Source organism: Trypanosoma equiperdum (assembly GCF_001457755.1).
Source record: "Trypanosoma equiperdum strain OVI genome assembly, contig: ctg_742, whole genome shotgun sequence".
NCBI classification, from domain to species: domain Eukaryota; phylum Euglenozoa; class Kinetoplastea; order Trypanosomatida; family Trypanosomatidae; genus Trypanosoma; species Trypanosoma equiperdum.
Genome location: NW_027124690.1, coordinates 6,585 through 7,647, shown reverse-complemented (window position 1 = coordinate 7,647; position 1,063 = coordinate 6,585). Strand labels below are relative to the sequence as shown.

General features: G+C 46.8%; 1 protein-coding gene across 1 annotated transcript; it reads left to right on the top strand.

Moving 5' to 3' along the window:
- Nucleotides 1–144: 144 nt before the first annotated feature.
- Nucleotides 145–729, top strand: TEOVI_000340000 (Kinesin-13 4a, putative; the record flags this gene model as incomplete). Its single annotated transcript, XM_067226313.1, has 1 exon — nt 145–729. One exon carries the CDS (start codon nt 145–147, stop codon nt 727–729), a length of 585 nt encoding a protein of 194 aa, XP_067082414.1.
- Nucleotides 730–1,063: the final 334 nt, after the last annotated feature.

Here is a 1,063-nt window from a genome sequence, read left to right as displayed (position 1 = left end):
AACATATCGGCATCGTCACAAAACTACGAGCACACCCTCAACACACTGCGATATGCCTTTCGCGTGAAGGGTTTAAGTGTTGTCAATTTTGAACCGAGTCGTGCCCGCAATGCACCGCGGCCGCTGAAACCGGTTGTTTCTGACATGAATCCCACGCAAGGAGTTCCTCAGGTAAATGCCGGCCCTTTGAAAACAACACCGGGGCGGTGGCGTTCGGTCTCATCTAATGCCTTTTTAGCTAACAGGCGTAACGTCTCCTCGGGAAACGCACTTGTACAACAGCGTAACCATGTTACCAGCAGTCCTTTGCGTAGTAATAACACTCAGGGAGCAAATATTGCTTCGGGAGCTGGCGAGAATAATTTCGCTGTTTATGTTCGTCAAATAGCCGGAGAAGTGGTGGGGAATATTATTCCACAGTTAAGGGCGGATGGGGGTCGTGATTCCTCGCTTCCATCAAACAGTGATTACCTGCAAGAGGAGGGCTCCGGTGTTTCTTTTAACGATGAATTGATAAGGCAGTTAGAAGATCGTGTTGTTGCAAGGATGAAATTGGATGTGATAAGGTTGGTTAGGGATACAATGCTGAGGAGGGAGCGTGCTATTTCAAAGTTGCGTAGTGAAAACACGATGTTGAGCAAACTTAATGGGGCGTTAGAAAGGCGTGCCGCGGAGTGTGCGCACTGTAGAGGGCAGAACACACGTCAAATACAACAGCAACAAAACTAGACACAATGCAACATCAACCGAACAGGGCACTGCGCAGCGAAGGTCAAGTGGAGACCGGTAGCTAGCAGTTTTACGTGTCAGTAACTAAAAAATATATTTATTACCGTCATTCCTTAGCTTGAAGGGGGAAAGTATGACGTTTTCATCCCCCATTTTCTGCTGTTTTTCGAGGTAAGTGCACTTCCCCTCTCTGATTTTCTTTTTCTTTTTCTTCTTTGATGTAACATTTTCTCCAACATCTTCCCACCATCCTAACAATAATTCCGATGTCGGGATGTGTGTACGTATACTTGTATGTGTGGGGGAATGAGGAGAATGACGGGAGCGTGCGATG